This window comes from Limanda limanda, chromosome 13 (genome assembly GCF_963576545.1).
Source record: "Limanda limanda chromosome 13, fLimLim1.1, whole genome shotgun sequence".
NCBI lineage: Eukaryota > Metazoa > Chordata > Actinopteri > Pleuronectiformes > Pleuronectidae > Limanda > Limanda limanda.
The window spans coordinates 21,077,229-21,093,723 of NC_083648.1; the positions used below are offsets into that span (position 1 = coordinate 21,077,229).

The 16,495-nt window shown below is 40.7% G+C and overlaps 1 protein-coding gene across 1 annotated transcript in view; it reads left to right on the forward strand.

The window, feature by feature from the left end:
* carmil3 (capping protein regulator and myosin 1 linker 3) overlaps window positions 1-16,085 on the forward strand; it is a 98,504-nt gene extending 82,419 nt beyond the window's left edge. The window contains exons 29-40 of the mRNA XM_061084852.1: window positions 1,472-1,597; window positions 3,946-4,012; window positions 4,504-4,691; window positions 5,708-5,787; window positions 7,508-7,627; window positions 8,922-9,090; window positions 10,628-10,997; window positions 13,239-13,345; window positions 13,438-13,645; window positions 13,896-13,967; window positions 14,306-14,425; window positions 16,045-16,085. Coding sequence (XP_060940835.1) covers window positions 1,472-1,597; window positions 3,946-4,012; window positions 4,504-4,691; window positions 5,708-5,787; window positions 7,508-7,627; window positions 8,922-9,090; window positions 10,628-10,997; window positions 13,239-13,345; window positions 13,438-13,645; window positions 13,896-13,967; window positions 14,306-14,425; window positions 16,045-16,085 — 1,668 coding nt within the window. The remainder of the gene's footprint in view (window positions 1-1,471; window positions 1,598-3,945; window positions 4,013-4,503; window positions 4,692-5,707; window positions 5,788-7,507; window positions 7,628-8,921; window positions 9,091-10,627; window positions 10,998-13,238; window positions 13,346-13,437; window positions 13,646-13,895; window positions 13,968-14,305; window positions 14,426-16,044) is intronic.
* Window positions 16,086-16,495: the final 410 nt, after the last annotated feature.

Genomic DNA, 16,495 nt, shown 5'->3' on the forward strand with positions numbered 1-16,495 from the left:
CTTTAAATAAACAGATTCGTCTGTGTTATTTATTAAGAGTTCCTAACTCAAATTGGCTTGAAGAGAGCTTTGTGTGTGTTTACATACATGTGGTCTGATCCTATTTGACAGTGGCCTGGCAACACAAAATCTTTTGTGACTCAAATGTTGCTGTAACCTGAATGCTGTATTTATGTGACGTTGTATTTTTCACATCCAGTCCAACTTCAGTCAGAGTGGGGAGAACACAAAACCCACTAAAACTGTGTTCCTCTTCATGGTAAATAGTGAGTTTATATAGGTGTGTGATTCATCATTCATTTAAACAAGTTTCAAGGTCTTGAAAGTGGTCTCAGGAGACATGCCACAGACACACAACTCACACAGGCAGTGTGGACGCTCTTACCCAGAAACCTGGACAGCAAAATGAAATGTCCCGGACTCTCACTCGACTGGTTTGCATCCAGTATTGCCTGGGATTGATGTTCATCCAAACATCCTCTTCCTCATTGGTTGGATTGTTCTCACACTTGCTTCTTACCAACAGGAACATAATAATCCATATTTAACCTACTACAGCTTCAAGAAAACCACTCGTGGCTGTTTACATCCAGTGACATGTGCCGTGTTTGTGCATGATATTATGGTTTGTGAGTCAATATATTTTCATAGAAAGATGAGTCATGGATTGAAAGGGAGCAAGCATGTTTTCTCCAAGCCGTGTATCCATTAGTCTTTAAAAGGTCTAGTACAGATCACACACATTATTGATATTGTCATATTACTGTGCCTCCAGCCACATCAGCCTGTAACAATAAGAATAACAACAAGAAATGCTGCCAGATTACAATCAAATGTCAAACTCAAAACCCAACTATGTGTTTCAATGTATTGAGTTAAGAATCCGTAATTCTACAAAACTTAAATTTAAGGCTTTCTGTAACATGTCTAACTTTGATGCTTCTGGAAACATTTCGATGTGAATCTTCTAGGCTTTGATCTGGTGTTCTTGGAATTAAGGATCAAAACTATAAAGCAAGGAGAACCATGTCCTCAGAGACGACATACCAGCTACATCATGAGCCAGCTGAGGACACGATCGCATCCTGCACGTTCTCCTCTCCATAAAATTAAAATGTTTAAAGTGAAGCCAGTGAAAGCTGAGGCAAAAATAGCTTTCTGGCAGGGACACTCCACTGCTTTGTTTTGTATTCCATCCACTGACTCGACTGTTACATCTCATTCTCCTTCCTGTGTTTCACTGAAGTACCGGAGTGTACTTCATTTTGCCTCTGTCCATTTTGATTATCAAGAGACTGCATTTTATTCTCTATATTCTGTTGATATATTTTTTTGTTTTTGTTTTACCCTCAGGATTTACAAACGCAACAGTACAAAGTTCAACTGGCAGACATGCGTCTCCTCTGAGACTGTGTTGAGGCATATTGTCGTGTATATGTGACGGTGCACGTGTTTGATGTGTGTGTCACAGCTGCGGCAGGTGTCTCAGGCAAAGCGTTGGGACGACCCTGGGACGGGAAGACGCACGATCAGACAGTCGAGAATAGTGGAGTCTCTGGAATTCACTGATGAGGACCTCGGAGTCAACCTGGGAATAGTAAGTGCAGTTGTTTGATTTTGAACAATTTTGATAATATGCTGTTAAAGTTAAAGTTCCTCAACAAAATTGGAGAAAAAAATTTACCAGTTTCAACTTCTGAAATATGAGAATTCCTTTTATTTGGAGTTTTGACTGTTTTAAAAATCTGTTTGAAAATGTTCCTTGGGGCTGTTTGACGTCTCTTTAAGAACAATACAGTTTCGCATAATTTTGGACTATTGTGACTTTAATACACGGAGCCAACTTTGGACAATTAGGGGAAAACACAAGTCATAGCCTTAAGTTAATAAGGATACAAATTCGACCCTACAACAGTTGGTCTGCACCATTATCCCCAGGCTGGCTGCTGATTCTCTCTCCCTGGGCACTAGACATGTAAACACACTTTAGGGCCCTGTGCTGTTATTGGATAGTGTTGCCACCAACGTCTGAACCTCTTCTGAGTCAGTGCAGACAAAAGCAGCTAAATCATGTTAGTAAGTTAATTATCTCATTATTTTTTTCGTGTACGCGCATTGTTTCATGGCCACCACTTATTTGTTTGTTTCCGAATGTAAGCTCTTTTTAAGCAATACTAAAAAAATAACTACACAGGGATGTGTTTAAAAAAAAATTCTACTCAATAAGTTAATAAAAAAAAACATATATGCTGTGAGCACCGTGTTCTGAAGGACTCCTTCACGTTTCAATGATTGTGCCATATAAAATAACAGTGGTAACAAAAGACTTTCAGTATCAATGTCTTCAAAGCGTTTCACTTTCTCAGTCAGTGCATGCAGCCATTTTCCAGCTGACTTAGTTACTGTAGCAAGTCGATGCTTCTCTCACACAGCTTAAACCTTTCCAGTCTACTGAGAGTGTTCCTGCCCCTGCAGTGGGCACTGGCGAACCTGAACACAAAGGCTGTTTTTATATTCTCGCCTTACTGTTCATTATTAAAACTCTTCTCTTCTGCACAGTAGAGATTGGTTTATTTTTCTTCAGATTCTGCACCAAATACCTTCGATGGGGGGAAACACCCAGATCACTCCTGCAGTAAATCCTGCCTCTATGAAGGTTATAATCTTCAGTATGGGCAGTAACTGAGACATTGTTTTGAGGATGTACTGTTCATTGTAGGGCTATTGAATTGTGCTGCGTTATACATTACTAGTGCAGTGCCCGTGCTAAACCTGACTGTTAAGACTGCTGATGCTGGGCGACCGCTGCCACAGAAGTTCACCTCTTTATTCACAGTTCGATGAAGCTCAACTCAGTACAAAGAACCCTGAACTGGAGAATCAGTTGAAGTTGCCATTGTTGTGAACGAGTGTGTCGTCAAGAACGACACTTACGTTGATTAGTCCCAGCAACCACTGCTAATGATTGTTGGTTTATTCAAAAATTATTAATATTCAACATATCATGTGTCCAAAACACAACGCATTTGACCATGCACTTCATTGTGTGCAGTACAAATTGCAAGTGTGAAGCCGATGAGATGAACATTTCTTGAGATATGTGAGTCACAGACAGCGATTTTTATTACATTACATACCTTTCATTTAGCTGACGCCTTTATCCAAAGTGACTAACAATAAGTGCATTCAACCATGTGAGTAAAAACTCAACAACAAGAATCCAGAAATTACAATTTTCTTCAAGAAAGCCAAACTACAAAGTGCTATAAGTAAGTGCCATTTAAGGGCTGCTAATTTTTTGGTTTAAACTAAAGATTTTTTGTATTTTTTATTCAAGGTATAGTCGGAAGAGATGTGATTTTAGTTTGCGGCGGAATATGTATATACTTTCTGCTGTCCTGATGTCATTGGGAAGCTCATTCCACCATTGAGGAGCCTAATGTTTTGAAACTGATGCGGTCAGCCACTGGTAACCAGTGAAGGGAGCGGAAGAGAGGAGAGATTTGGATTGGTGCATGGGTCAGTAGATGGATGGATGAATGATAATTATGTGGGTGGATGAAAATGTGGGTGGATGGATGCATGGGTACATTGGTTAGTAGTTGGATGGATGGATGGATGGATGGATGAATAAGTGGGTGGGTGGATGGATTCATCATTTTGGAGAACAAAAATAATCAAAGCAGCTTTCATAACAAGAGGCAGTTCCACAGCAGCACAAACTGCAGTCTCCAACAGGACCATAAAGTTGAATTAACACGTCTCTGAAACCGTTTCATCAAAACCTGAACATTGAAACCTTCATGGAGGTGGGATTTATGGCAGGACTGTTGTACTAGACTTTTATTAGTTGTAGCCAGCTCTGCCTAATAAACTGAGTGTACCTGGACCTTGTCTCACAAATAAAACCACCTCTGATTATATAACTGTCTCCTCTAATGAAAGGATACCATGGCTATTAAGAAGCGGAGCTCCAGAACCAGAAGGATCCGTCCTGTCTCCACCAGACTGAGTGAGTGTTCTGCCTCGTGCTGCTGCAGCGTGATGTATTTAAAATAAAAACACAACGGGTCAGGGTCGATTGACGTTCAAGTACATGAAAAAAAAAAAGGACTGCATTTCATCAGCCACACAAAGTATGCCACTTTTTCTTAGTCTGTGCCAAAGCTCATCCTATTAGAATTCATTTTTGCATGTGAGTTATGTTAGAATTAAAGCATTAACATTGTTCTCTGATGTTGTCCTCAGGCTAAACTCTTTCTACTTTGGTGGTAATTTTATAAGTATAATAAGAATAAGAGTTTCTGAACATTGTGAACCATTTTCTGCTTCACAGCAATCGATCTGTTGGTGTTTCTTTTTAGTTTTATATCAGATATTTATCTAAAAGTTTCATATTTGAGTTAACAAAAGTCTGATCTCAAGAGCTCTTTCAGAATTCATCGAGAGAAAATGTAAATAATGTCAGCTTTGCCAACGACCCTTTCTTCCGTCTCACTTTAGGTTTAGGTGACGAATCCAGCTCCTCTCCCACCCCACCTGCCCAGCCCCACTCTGCTCCTCTCACCCACTCAGCATCATGGGAGTGTCTGTCCACCCTCCCCACCAACGGCTCGCCCTTACGTCACGTGACCCAAGTCCGGCCACGCCCCCCGCGGAGACACAGGGCAGGGCACCTCCCTCCTGAATCTGTGAGTTGATGCCATGTAGCGTGGACTGTATGTAAAGATGGATGACATGACTGCTCCCCAGAAGGGGGAAGAAATTACTATTAACAGAGAAAAACAAAACAGTGGTGAATAGGAAAATTACGAGATTTCAGTTATCAGGTATAGCACAATGACTGTAAGAAAAGAGCAGAGGCTGAACACACGTTGTACAAACACATCTACACACACACTTATATATTCTATTTATACGATATCTACGGTACTTTAAAAAAAATTTTCATAAAAAGAGTACTGTGACGTTTTTAGAATGTTGTCATCATCTCAGTACTTGTGACATCCCTACTCCCGCTCAACAAATACAACGAGATTCTGATTTGATTTTATGATAGATAATACTTCTACTTTTCTTTTTTTTCAATAATTTGTTTTATTTGCTAGTGGCAGCATGGTACATATATTTAATTTCCCCTGCATTAATGCAGTGTGAAGGTAGTCCATGTATTTTATAGGACATGGAGGGTGTAGAGGTGAGAAAATAAGCTCAATATGTATATATACGTATATTTATTTATATATATATATATTCTTTCCAATCTGTTGACTGACTGTTTCGTGTGAACCTTTTTTCTTCATTTTGTTTTCCATGCCAGTGGCACTCTCCAAAAATAAGTTCCTTTAAAGGGGGAAGCTGTCACATGTGTCTGAGTGACTCAAATGTTAATCATACACAGCCATCTCCTAGGGGCTGGGGGGGCGGCCTCCAACTTAGTGAGTTTGTTAAGATACTTTTATAAAAGCTTTATATTTTTTTTTTTTGCGGTTCTAACCTGGTTCAAACTCAGTTAGGGCAGCACGCTGAGGAGTTGTCTTACAAAACAGACTTCTGTTGGCAGTGGATTCAGGTTTACCAGCCAACCGTTTGAAATGATAATACCTTCTGCCAATCTTTTAGCTTTTTGTTGACGTGGCAGATTAATCTTTGTTATTCTGTTGTTCTATCTGTGTGTGTGTGTGTGTGTGTTTGTGTGTGTGCGTAGCACGGCTCAGAGAACGGAGCAGTCAACATGTTGGAGGATGGACTACCTGATTTCTACAGCAAGAGAGTTCTACCTGACAGGTAGCTGGCGGAATCAGTTTTATTTTTGTGTTGTCATGAAAAAATGCTAATCAATATAAACAAATATGTAAATAACGAATTACCATGGTGACCACAGCGAACTCTCATATTAGTTCCTAAAACATTCCAGATTTCTTTTTTAAATCAAGATCAATTAATCGTTTTGGAGCCACACCAAAATTCAATGGGTTTTTCCTTCCACCAAGTTTTGTAAAGAAATCTGTCTCGTAGTTTTGCTCGATCCTGTTAAACGATGATTAAGACATAACCTCCTTGGCCAAGTTAACAATGTTGGTGAATGGGACCTGAGGCAGATAGTTAGTTTTCTTTTTAACTTCTAATTACCCTCATGTGGGAAAAATGCTGTTATTGTAATGTCAAGGTGATCGAGTCCAGTAATTTGAGATTTCAGGGTTAAATTGACACATTTATAGTACCAATGATGCTATATAGATGGATGGATTAGATTGAATTTCCAAAGTAATTCTGAAAGTAAATAATGTAAAAAGGCGTGGTCATCACGGTCCTGGCTTCTCAAGCAGTGACTGGACTTTTTAGCATAATTATGGCACAGCTTTCTCATAATTATCATGTGGAGATTTAATTACAAGATGCCAAGTTGTAATCCTGACCCAATGAGTCATAATTATTGGAGACTTTATAATTACGAGATAATGCTCGGATTTTTTTCTCATTTGGTGAATGTGTTTTAGCTTCACAATTATCTTCTAATACTATCAGTGCATTAAAAATGCAAATGTCATCAATGCTCAATCACATAATGTTGAATGTAACTGTATCACTTGAATTGTATTTCATTTGAATAAGATGCACAGTCTTTCATTAGAGACCATTAGAGCACCAACAACACAAAATAATATAAAACCTTTTAACCTGTTGCAAGAATAATACCTATATATTAATATGCAACCACATCACAACAAGGATTCCTCCTGTTTCTTACTTGCAGTTATTACTACATGCAAGAGAAACCGCACTTATTCCTTCTATGGTCAGGTTAACTTGTCGTTTGTCTTTGTTAGTGACGTATCAATCATTACAGAAATACAAAAACAAATGCTTTGTTTGCTGTAAAATTAAAGTCGTGAGTGGTTGTATTGAAAAAACATCCTCCAACCTCCCCAGTTTGGGCTCAGTGTTTAAGGTGGTGCTGGATACTGACTCAAGCCATTTATTACCGAATTATAGTATGTTCGTGTCACAGCTCAAAAACTTTAGCTTGATCCACAAAAATTGCTCATAAACGTGCAACTCAAAGCGCAGTTTGTCTTCTCCAGCCACATGATGGTGATGGCTCCCAAACAATGATGAGGCTGCATGATAAAATGTGCTCAATGCCAACACTGGCAGACAGTGCATGAGTAAGGATTAACTGGCAGCAAAAACTATGCCTTCTGTCAAACTTGTTAAACCATCTGCACAGGCCATTCGGAATACAAAGTCTGCTATCTGTCAGTGTTAAATGGAGCATTAGCATAAGTAATGTAGTATGCACAGTGTAGGCAGCTGTGAGGGATCAGGTTGTCAGTGCAGACTTCTACAGAAAACTTGTCAATTACAGTTGGGGCTGATGGAATCAGTCCATCTCAGGGAAATGACCTCTAACTCTCAATCTCACTGTTTTTTGCCCTTTAAACTAAATTTTTACCAATAACCTCATCTCTCCTCCTTTCCTTCCTCTGCTTTCTCGTCCTTTCAGTCAGTTGTCATCCCTCCATCAGGCCCAGTCGTTGCGGAGGAAGAAAAGACGAAGCGTGTTGTCCATTTTCTCTGGCTTCCGCAAGAACCGCAGCTCCACCATCTCTAATCAGGACTCCGAGTTAGTACACTGCTGAGGGGCTGAGTGGAAGGAGGGGGTGAAAGTAACATTGAAATGCACAGACCTAGAGAAGGAGACGGCTGTTAAATTAAGCCAGTGCTGGGCATTAACCTCTCTTTATAGCTTCATAAATATTTTAATGGGGGAAAATATTTTGCCGTCTCTTTTTACTTTGGTTTTTAATTTATGGCACTGGGTGCATTAAAGCTGCTGTTACAACGGAACCGTGGTTTATAAATGAGAACGTACAATCTTTAAACTCTTTCTGCTAACATCCTTTTTTTTTTTAAATCAATAACACGGATGGTAGAAGAAAGAAAAGAATGGAGCTCCTTGCAAACACCAACATTAAAAGCAGGTACACGCTTGGACAACATGGAGGAGAAGAGGAACTCAGTGGGAACTTAAAAGTGTTTTAGCTGAGAGAAGTGGTTCCAAATTGAACCCAATGGGATTGTGACTCAACCAAAACCTGAGGGAGCAGCCGCCTCTGCTGGTCAACAGCCTAGTTCTACAACAGTACAGCAGCGTGACAGAGAGGAAAATGAGGATGGATGACTCATCCGAAGGCCATGCAGCTATAGATAAGAAGAGCCTCTTAAAACTGTTTACTGCGTTTTACCTCCAGATTGTTGCTAAGCAATCAAAGACGTTGTTGCTGCATTACCTTGGCTTCCCTCTTAACTCCATCTCTTTTGTCCTCATTACTGCAGGACAGTGAAATAGAATCTGCAACAAAGATCTGTCCCTTAACTGTGGACTTTTTTCTTTTTTTTTTTCCTGTGAAAAGGATGCAGGAGGGTTGGGCACTGAAATCATGTGCCTACACGGCAGGTACTTACCGAACTGAATCACAGCGCAGATTTTGCTGCTGAATTTCAGTGCATAAGCCATTTCCTGCCCTGTCTGTGGGGACATGAACATCACTGCACATGCCTTGTTAACACAACCCTGCCCGTGGCAGTAGGGAGACAATTGATCGAACTAGAGTATTTTGCGGAATCTGTTATCTAGTGTTCAATTGTTGTTGTTGGGTTAGATTTATGTGATTTTGTTATGAGAGTTTTACACTTATTATATTCATTCACGTAGCGGTAGCATGAAAGCAAACCCTATAAAACACATGCTTTTATTGTATATTTTAGTTTAAAAAGGTTTTACTAATTTACAGCATATAAAAATACAGAAATGTGAGTCAGTTTGAGGACAAACTACTCATTGTGTCTTGGCCTCAAGGGTCAAGACTCAACTCAGACATCAAACGTGTGTTTGTTTCTCCGTCTGTTTGCCCCAGCAGCGCCTCAGAGAACGTGTACTCCATGATTCAGCACCCTAAGGACCCGATGAGGCCAGAGGGCTCTACTCCAGGAGCAAACGGGACCATGGCGTCTCCTCGGCCGACGCAGGGTGTACCTGGGAATGGAATGAGTCCTGCCATCCCCCCCTGCCTCATCCAGAGACAGGTACATCGTCAGGGACAGTCTGATGCTGTGACCAATGAATTCTCAATGCGCCGCTATATCTAGTTGTGCTATTGAAAGCATAACAGTGTCTATTTCACTTCCATATTGGCTGAGTATTTTTTTTTATCACACATTGCTCTGTGAATGTTTGCACATATCTGGCACAGAAGAATATTGAAAGTTAACGCAAATTTGTTCTAGTCCTAGTCTGCTTTCAATCGAACTCAGGATGCACGTTGTCAGCATCCGTCTTCCAATTCCTACAGTCCCACACTACATGACACCATATATAGATACGTGCTGTGCTCACCACCTGCTATTCTCAGTCTCAGCCTGTTTGTCTTAAGTGTGGAGGACTACCTTTTCTTTTTCTTTTCCGTTGTTTTATTTGAAAATTTGATGGTTGGTTTGAGAGCAAAAATCTATCTCAGTATATTTTAACATCTCCTCTCTCATGCTTCTCTTGGGAGCTCCAGCAAGAACAGGTTGTTTTGTATTTTTTCTCAGCCTGTCTTCTGAGTGGGCACTGTTTTTCTGAGTAACACACGACCAGGAGACCACTGTAGTTTGGTTAAAGTCTCCAGTAAATACAATTGGTGATGGTCAGTCAGCACAGAAATTAGCTGGAAGGTCAAATTCCAACTATAGAGCTCTTGTATTCTAGAACTAGTTAGAATGGCAGTGGAGCTCATATCTCCGCCAAGGCCCAATAGTCACCTTACATTCAACGTTTTTGTGCAATCTTGCTCACAAGCAAACATAATAAGAACTACTTAACAAGGGGGGAAATAAAACCTTGGAGGAGTTTTATCCTCTGTGAAATTAAATATACAACTTCCTGACATCCAACAATCGGGCAGTGTTTCCTCAACCAGTTTCTGACTCTTATACTTGTGACACATAACTGCTTGTTGTTGTGTTGTTAATAAATTAAGTGGGCCCTACTGGGAGACGAGCCAAGAGACTGTTTCTGACATTACCTGGGTGTTGACGGCTCCTTTTGAAGGCACAGTGTCTGAATATAGGCTGTTTGCAATTCTCTGTGGATTCAGTGCTTTGATACTTTCACAGTGTCAATGCAGCACCTAGATCTGGTCTAATCAAACTGACATAGAAATCTCTCTTTCTACAATACGGGGCCTTTAAATCTTTGCTCAAACTTGCGCTCACACGTGTGAAAAGACATGCATGTGTGTGTGTGAAGAGATTTGAAGTCATTTAAATCCCTTCTGCTCTCAAAACAGAGTCTGTGGATCCTCACTGATCCTTGAGAGGCTCTGAGGAACTTCCCTTTGCCTAATGAGACAATTTAGTTTGGGCCTAATTGAATTCACTACAGTTTAAAATCTCATCGATAAGCTTCACTCTCACCACTGTTACCACTAGACTGGAGAGCTGCGTGAACTAAGTAGCTCCTCAAAACACAAGTCTGGAATATAGAGAGCACCAGATATCATAAATGTAAATACATAAGGTGTAATATTTGTAGGGTTTGATTGCAGATTTGATGTGTCTGTCTTTCTCCGTCCCTGTACAGTCCACCGACCTGGTCAGCATGGTGTACAGCTGCATCGGAGCGGAAATCGATGACTCAGACGGCAGCAGCTCCTGTGACATGAAGGCGATGGACCAGGACACCGACAGATCGACCACCATCTCAGATGCTCCCACAGACACTCGGACTAACGGCCACGTGGTGTCCTGCAGACAGCAGACGGAGAGACAGATGGAGGCGGGCCGGCAGGAGAGGATCGTCCCTCTGACCGACTCGCGGGCCGAGATGGAGGAGGACAGACACAGCGGCAGTGGGAGCGTGACCCCCAGTGGGCTGAGGCCAGAGCCGCCACCACAGTGCTCCAAGCCCAGTCTGACTGCCATGAGGCAGAGACACCTGCAGGAGAGTCTAGGTACTGCAAGTTAAACATTAATAGTATTGTATTAACAGTTTTGAGTTATTCACTGTTTCATATTCCTGATGCAAACAGCCAAACTGACTTTCTGAATTCTTACCTTTCTAAACACAAAATGGTGTGAGTGCATTCAAAGTGTAAAAGAACAAATCCCAAAACACAGACACCTCATATTTGCAGTCCCACTTGTAATGAATTGAACTGATCACCTAATGAAATGGAAGCATGTTGGTTTACTTTAACAACTTAACCCTGCTGAGAAGCATTTTTGTTTAATTGATTATGACATGCTTCTTACAGTTCAAACAAATGTCAGTAATGGAAACAACAAGGGGACTAGATTGTAAATTATTGTTTTTAGTATCTGTTTTAGTGAAGTACAGACTTTCCATATCACTGTATTAGGCCTGAAATGATTACTGTGGTTACTCAGATGTATTACCCAGTGGTCACCATGTTTCAACCTGTTTCGGCATCCTAATGTGGGCAGCCTCACTCTTGTGGTTCCCCTTGAAGTGTCAGTGTCTCGTGTGAATTATTCAAACTATGGCAGCCTCAGTCCAATTCATCTCAACACACTGTCATAATGATCAGAATTATTTTTACATGACATATTAGATCAGTCACTGGGTATTTGTTACCGTTGTTTCATGTGTGCAGTAGCACTGTTATGTCTTGCTCCCTTGTTATCTCTCATGGACATGTTCACACGTCTGTGTTGTGTCTGTGTTGACTGGTTACAACATCCAGAACCTTCTTAATGTCTTTAGACATCTTCTTGCATCTGTCTCTAAACCAGATGGCACTTAAATGTACTAAATGGGTTGAGTTTGCAATTTAACCAAAGAAAATGTTGGATCTTCTAAAAAGGAATCCAAAAGTTTTTTTTCCTTCTCTTTTGTTTATTGCTATTGCTATTTAATAAGGCAAAATATTTTTTTTATCTGATCACTAAATGAATCGCTGGAATAAACAATAGAATACTCAAGTATTTAAATATAGCTGCGCTAGCTCACTCTTTTTTAGATGGATACATTTACATGTAATATGAAACATTGTTTGATGATGCATAGTGAAGTTAAACTCTTGATTTAATTATCTGTAGTTTCAGTGATGTGCCACATTCAATTAGCAATTCAAGTTTTTCAAACTCATCATTGCATTGATGTTATTTGAGGAGTTGTGCATTGCAATGAAAGCTAGATGCTGTTGATGAACAATTTATGAACAATGTTGTGATGATCTTATTTCTCTACATTTTTTGAAGCGTGTCTGTTTCCCACTTCAAAGTCTCTGGGTAAAAAGACTAAAATAAAGCAGCTCGACATCTGAAACCCCGGCCTCATTAGGCGAACATTGGTTATAGGGAGCTCTGTCAATGTGAGTTTAATGAGAGATGAAGTAGAAGAGTGGCATTGATCTGACTAGGCTGAGTCCCAGAGGTCTACAGCTCTGAACTTTAGGGGCCTTTACAAAGAGAGAGGCTAATTGTTGAGAACTATTGTTAGTTTCAGGTCTAGACTATGTAACAAGCTGAACCTCTTCAGGTTTCAGTTTCTTGTAAACCTGCCGTCTGGCTCAGAAGGCATTAAAAGATCAGCCGGAGGCCCAACTGGTCATGTTATAAAATCAATGTAACAATCTGCAACTTGACATTAAAAATGGACAAAGGGTTCAGAGATATTCAGAGATGTTCACTTTTCCACTCTGATTGAAAATCGTTAAAAACAACTGCTGCAAAGTTTTCCACATAACATCACTGAACAAGTTAATTTGCTATTTACATATGCACACATATGTAAAAAAGATGGTTGTCTGTCTCTAACTCTCATTTTATCTTAATTAGTCTCCTTCTCTGTCCATCTCTCTCTCTATTTGTATAAATCTCTCTTTCTCTCTCATTGTGCCGCTCTCTAACGCTCTATCTTTCTCCATCTCTCTGTATATGTATCTCTCTGTCTATATATCTTTCTATTTATTTCTGTCTAGCTTGCTCTATGAGTCCCTTAGTCTTAATGCAGAAAATGTAAGAGAAACAAGTCGGCCATTGGTATTTCATTACATCGTTTTACTTTATATGTAGGTCTCTTTTTTCATTAATTTGATCCATATTTTCTGCCCTTATCCAACCAGGGTTTATGTGGTTAAAGAGAAAGCACATGAAATGCTTCTGCATGAGGAGAAGCTTCAGTCGATCGTTGTAAAGGTTGTGCTGTCTTTTTCTGTTTCTGTCTCCAGAAGAGGCCGGAAGGTTGGAACGAGAAGGAGACCAGAGTGAAAGAAACCGAGAAGAGAAACAGAGAACAAGAGGACTAGAGGGACAGCGTCCTCCTATTCCCAATAAGGTACAGTATGTAACCAGCATGTAGGGGAAAAAAACATCTCTCACACAGTTGACTCCTACATCACTGAATACTCCTGTATGCTCCACTTTCAGTCCAGTCTTGACCTCTCAAGAGACAAGACCTCTCCAGAAAACACCAAGACCTCGCCTGTCAGTCCAGGAGAAGAACCCAGCAGCGAGCAGAGGAGTTTGCCTCCAGCTCAGCCGATCGGTCAAGACGAGGGCAACACTGAGAGGACAAGCCCACTGGCGTCCTCTGCCGAGCCTGGGACAGAGGGGACAGATCCTGCCATCAGTCAGGGTACGGTAGCATCATTTAACAGGACTCCTATCACCGCCTTAATAGGAGAAGTATTATCCCATTGATGCCACTTTATTGTCATTTTCTGTACAGTCATGGGAGCTGTTAATGCTAATATCCAAGTACTGGGAGTTTTATTAAAACTTCAGGGGATAAAATATGTTGTTGTCGTCAGTAAGGCCATAAAGAGAGAATCAGATTGTGTGATTGTGATGATGATGACTATGATTGTGATCATTCCACCAATCAGATGAGGAAGAAGACCGTAATGGATTCCCAGTGACATCACATCACAACAAGAAGTCCAGCTCATTTGACATAGGTACAGTTTTTACTGACTCTGTGTATTAGACCGTTGCTTTTGTGCTGCACAAATGTGTGTATATAATATATGTACATACACAGTATGCATGCTGTTTAGCTACTACATACATGAATGTCATAGATGAATGCACATCTTGCTGTTTTTTACCATAATTCATAACAATGGCGTACAGCCTTTGTTATTTTTTATCAAATGAAAGCAGCACGAGTCTGTATTTGATGTGCTCCCAAGCCTGTAGAGCATGCTGGCTGTGCACCACTTTGAAGCCCCCCCCCCCCCCCCGTTACGTTCCTGCACCCCACTGTGAGTGTGTGTCTCCTGCCACTTTCCCTCAGGCATGGAACGGGACAGTCCCTACGATCTGGAGAGGTCCTCCAATCGCAGATTCCCTGTGAAAAAGCCCTGTTTCCCCCAGTACAGAAACAGATCTCTGGACTATTCTCCCGGGACCAGGTGTAAGTGTATCTGTTTCACTTCCAAGGAAAAAGTTTGCACCGTCACAGTTATGGCGACATTTAGAAAGTTGATTGAAGCAAAGCAAAACAAGTGTAAGTTTTGCCAAATATTTGACTGTGTGTAAACTTTTTCATTTCACTGTACAGTGCATATATGAGTCCTACCCTGTGTGTTGAAGGCACGCTTGTTCCGTTATTCAATAAATGACTGACCGAAGAAAGACATCACCAGATGTAATTTAAAAAGGTGATTTGGCTGTTCCCCAGATACTTGTCACTGCAGCTGGCAGCCGGATCTGAGGCTGCCTGGATAAGCGTGTTATTAGACAAGAGCTTCATCATTTGACAAATTAGGACCTTTTGTCACTCCTGCTTTAATTGGAGCTGATTCCTATTTGATACCGTGCTCCATTATTGCAATAATAGGCAGCCGTGTATAGCTGATTCAATATCACTTTCCACACTGAGAGGTTTGGCACCAACGATGAAAACCTCAGGCAGATGAATTCAGGGGCTTCGAATGACTCGGCAAAACCAACGCCAAATACCCCTGTGATGCAGAAGTATATAATTCAAAAACCTGCTGCAGGGCAATTCAATTATCATCAGTGGGAGAGTGATGAAAGGGACCACGTGGTACAAATGGTGGCAGAGCTGGTCATATAGGCTGTGTGAAACATCAAGCAGATACTTTGTATTCAGGCCAATAGGCGCATATCCACATTTGTTTCGCCTACAAATTAAAACCTGAATTAAAGTGTAAGAGGGATTACTTCTGTGGGTAATCTCTTTGCTCCTTATTCTGTAGGAAATTTACATTTGCATCATTTGGCCACCTGGGGGCAGCGTGGCAAGCTTAAAACCGCTTAAATCACAACATCTGGCATATTTTCACCTCATATAAATGATACAGTTAATGTTTTAGCAAACTGTTGTGTAAACACCCCGAAGACACAGGGCAACATTAGTTTTCATTTAGAATAGCTTCCCCTGCCACTTGATCAATGCTAGTCCAAAATGTATTCTCCTTGTAGCATTTAGCAGCTAAATGTGCTGCTATGCTCATTGGCTAGCTGTAATTAGATAGTTCTCTGTTGCACTACAAACTGTATTTGACCCATTGTAAATATGGAATATTGATTTTTGTTGCTTAAAACCAACATGAATTGCTACTTTGGCCAATTGGAGTTCACAGAAACAACCAAAGCACATATCTTAAAGGTTTACACACCCAGCTGATTACAGCAGCCCTGGCATTTATTTGGAGATGTTTGTGGTCGATGAATCAAATGTTGGCCCCATTTCCAGCTCCGTTCAAACTCTTGAATCAAATCTGACTTGTAATCTGCTAAAGGCTGTGCTGTGTTCACCAGCTACCATGTCTGTGTGGGCTTGTATAGGGTGCATACTGTAGGTATACAGTGGATTTACAGAGCTCTTTCACTGAATACTATTGATTGAAAGTGGAATAAAACTGTATACTACACAACATGCTAAATCTCTCAGAAGAGAGAGGGAAGGTTTGGGTCTGTGGGCTTGTCTCTACCACAACATCTCAGACATTACACATGACGATAAATCTTTTAAATCATGCAACACTGTTATGTTTGCTTCTTTAGGTTGTGACAGTCCCCAGCTCGGTAACAGAGATGTGCTATGACGTCACCAGTGGAGCGGGAGAGGTTCGCAGGGAACACCGGACTTGAACAGGGAGGACTGGAGAGAGACGAGCTTTTAAAACTGTGCACTCAACTGACGCAGCTGTTTTTTTTCTTCTTCTTCTTTTAATACATGTTAACATTTGTTGCTGAAAGTGCATGTACTGTATGCTCTTCTGTTTTAACTGGTTACACTTGCTATGGTTTTTCTCAGGCATAAAAGAAGCTGTGACATGCAGTACATAAAGTACTGGTCATTCAAACACCCAGTATTCCAGTGTCTCTCCAGTATGCTCAGTAACTGTTGTTTTATGCATTAGTGCAGAAATCATTTAATGTTGATAATACTCTCACCCCCTCCCTGTCCTTTGCTGACAATCTGCGGCTACTGAAAGTGACATTTTACTTTATT